The following is a 1,614-nucleotide window of genomic DNA, read 5'->3' as shown; positions in this document are numbered from 1 at the left end:
TATACATAAACATACAAGTCTATACGTCCACCATACCTGGCACATCATAGGAATGAATGTCTCTATCTCGAGGATCTGCGCGGCTTCTTCCATGAGAATGTTGTCAAAGTTAAAACCAGCCTTTACCAGATCATCGCGCTTGAGTGCCGCGTGCGTACAAGTCATAGCAACAATCTGCAGAGAGGATATTCCAAAATAAATAAATAACAAAGGTAAGACAAATAAGACAAATGACGCATATGTATGAACTGCCTAGTTCCCTGGACACTTTAAGAAAGGTTTGTACCTGATATAACTTGATTGGTAGAGAAGAGTGTGGATCAAGGCGGGTAACGGATAACTCAGCCAGCAACGTAGACTGTCTGGTAAGGACTGTATGGTATCATGGGTGTGTGCACGTATCAATAGCTGGGTAGAGATACGCTCAACCCCACGCTACACACACACATGCAGATGCAGATGCAGATACGGATACGGATAGAGATAGAGAGATTACCCACCAACACCCAATACCAAAGATACGTTTAAAACAGACTCCTGCGCAAAACCAAGCACAGGCACGGGCGCTTATGCATTCAACTACAAACGGCACCACATAGAATGAGATACTTGCTTGCACACAGGTATTCCCTCAACAATAAAGATATATATATATATATATATATATGTTATATATGTTGTATATGTTGTATAGGTTATATGTTATATATGTGGTATAGGTTATATATGTTATATATGCACGTGAATATGGACATCGCTTTGCCTCGCTACAGACAACTACACATGAGAACTCTATGTACAGGAATACGATGTAATGCATCCGTTGACACACATCACCTGCAATACGTCTATTTACATGCTCAATCAATCTAATATATGCATATGCATATACAATCAGGTGTGTTAGCATACCTGATACATGCATATACATATACACTACCATGTGTAAATATGCCTAGTATATACATATACATATACAATCACATGTGTAAACATACCCAATATTTGCATGTACATATCCAATCCCATGTGTAAACACACCTAATATATGCACATACACATGTACAAACATACCTGATACATGCATATACATATACAATCACGTGTGTAAACTTAACTAATATTTGCATACACATATCCAATGCCACGTGTAAACACACCTGATATATGCACATACATATACCCTCATACAATCACATGTGTAAATACACCTTGTATATGTACAAATCACATATACATACACAATTACATGTGTACACATACCTTAGCCTCCTTGGCAAGTAAATAGTTCACTCGATCGTTGTTCGTGCGCATAATCTCGAAGGCCCGGCAACCCTCCAACTCCTCGAAGATCTTACACAGGTGACGGTAGCAGCCCTCGGCCACATCGATATCATCGGCATAATCCTGAGATATACATGTGTGTATATGAAAGTAGGTGTATGTGTATGCATGGAGGTAAAGGGATGAGTAAGTATGCATGTACATATTATATATATACATATATATAAATATACATATATACATACATACATATATACATACATGTATATATATATATACATATATATATATACATATACATATATATGTATATATATACATATATGTATT

The 1,614-nt window shown here is 37.0% G+C and overlaps 1 protein-coding gene across 1 annotated transcript; it reads right to left on the bottom strand.

Annotated features, from left to right (window-relative positions):
• Positions 1-36: 36 nt before the first annotated feature.
• On the bottom strand, positions 37-1,409 carry SARC_15702 (hypothetical protein; the record flags this gene model as incomplete). The annotated part of the gene is made up of 2 exons (XM_014290182.1): positions 37-174; positions 1,264-1,409. Coding segments are annotated over 2 exons (284 nt in total), but the record flags the coding sequence as incomplete, so codon positions are not given.
• Positions 1,410-1,614: the final 205 nt, after the last annotated feature.

This window comes from Sphaeroforma arctica (genome assembly GCF_001186125.1).
Source record: "Sphaeroforma arctica JP610 unplaced genomic scaffold supercont1.6586, whole genome shotgun sequence".
NCBI classification, from domain to species: Eukaryota; class Ichthyosporea; order Ichthyophonida; genus Sphaeroforma; species Sphaeroforma arctica.
This window is presented reverse-complemented; position numbering and strand designations above follow the sequence as displayed.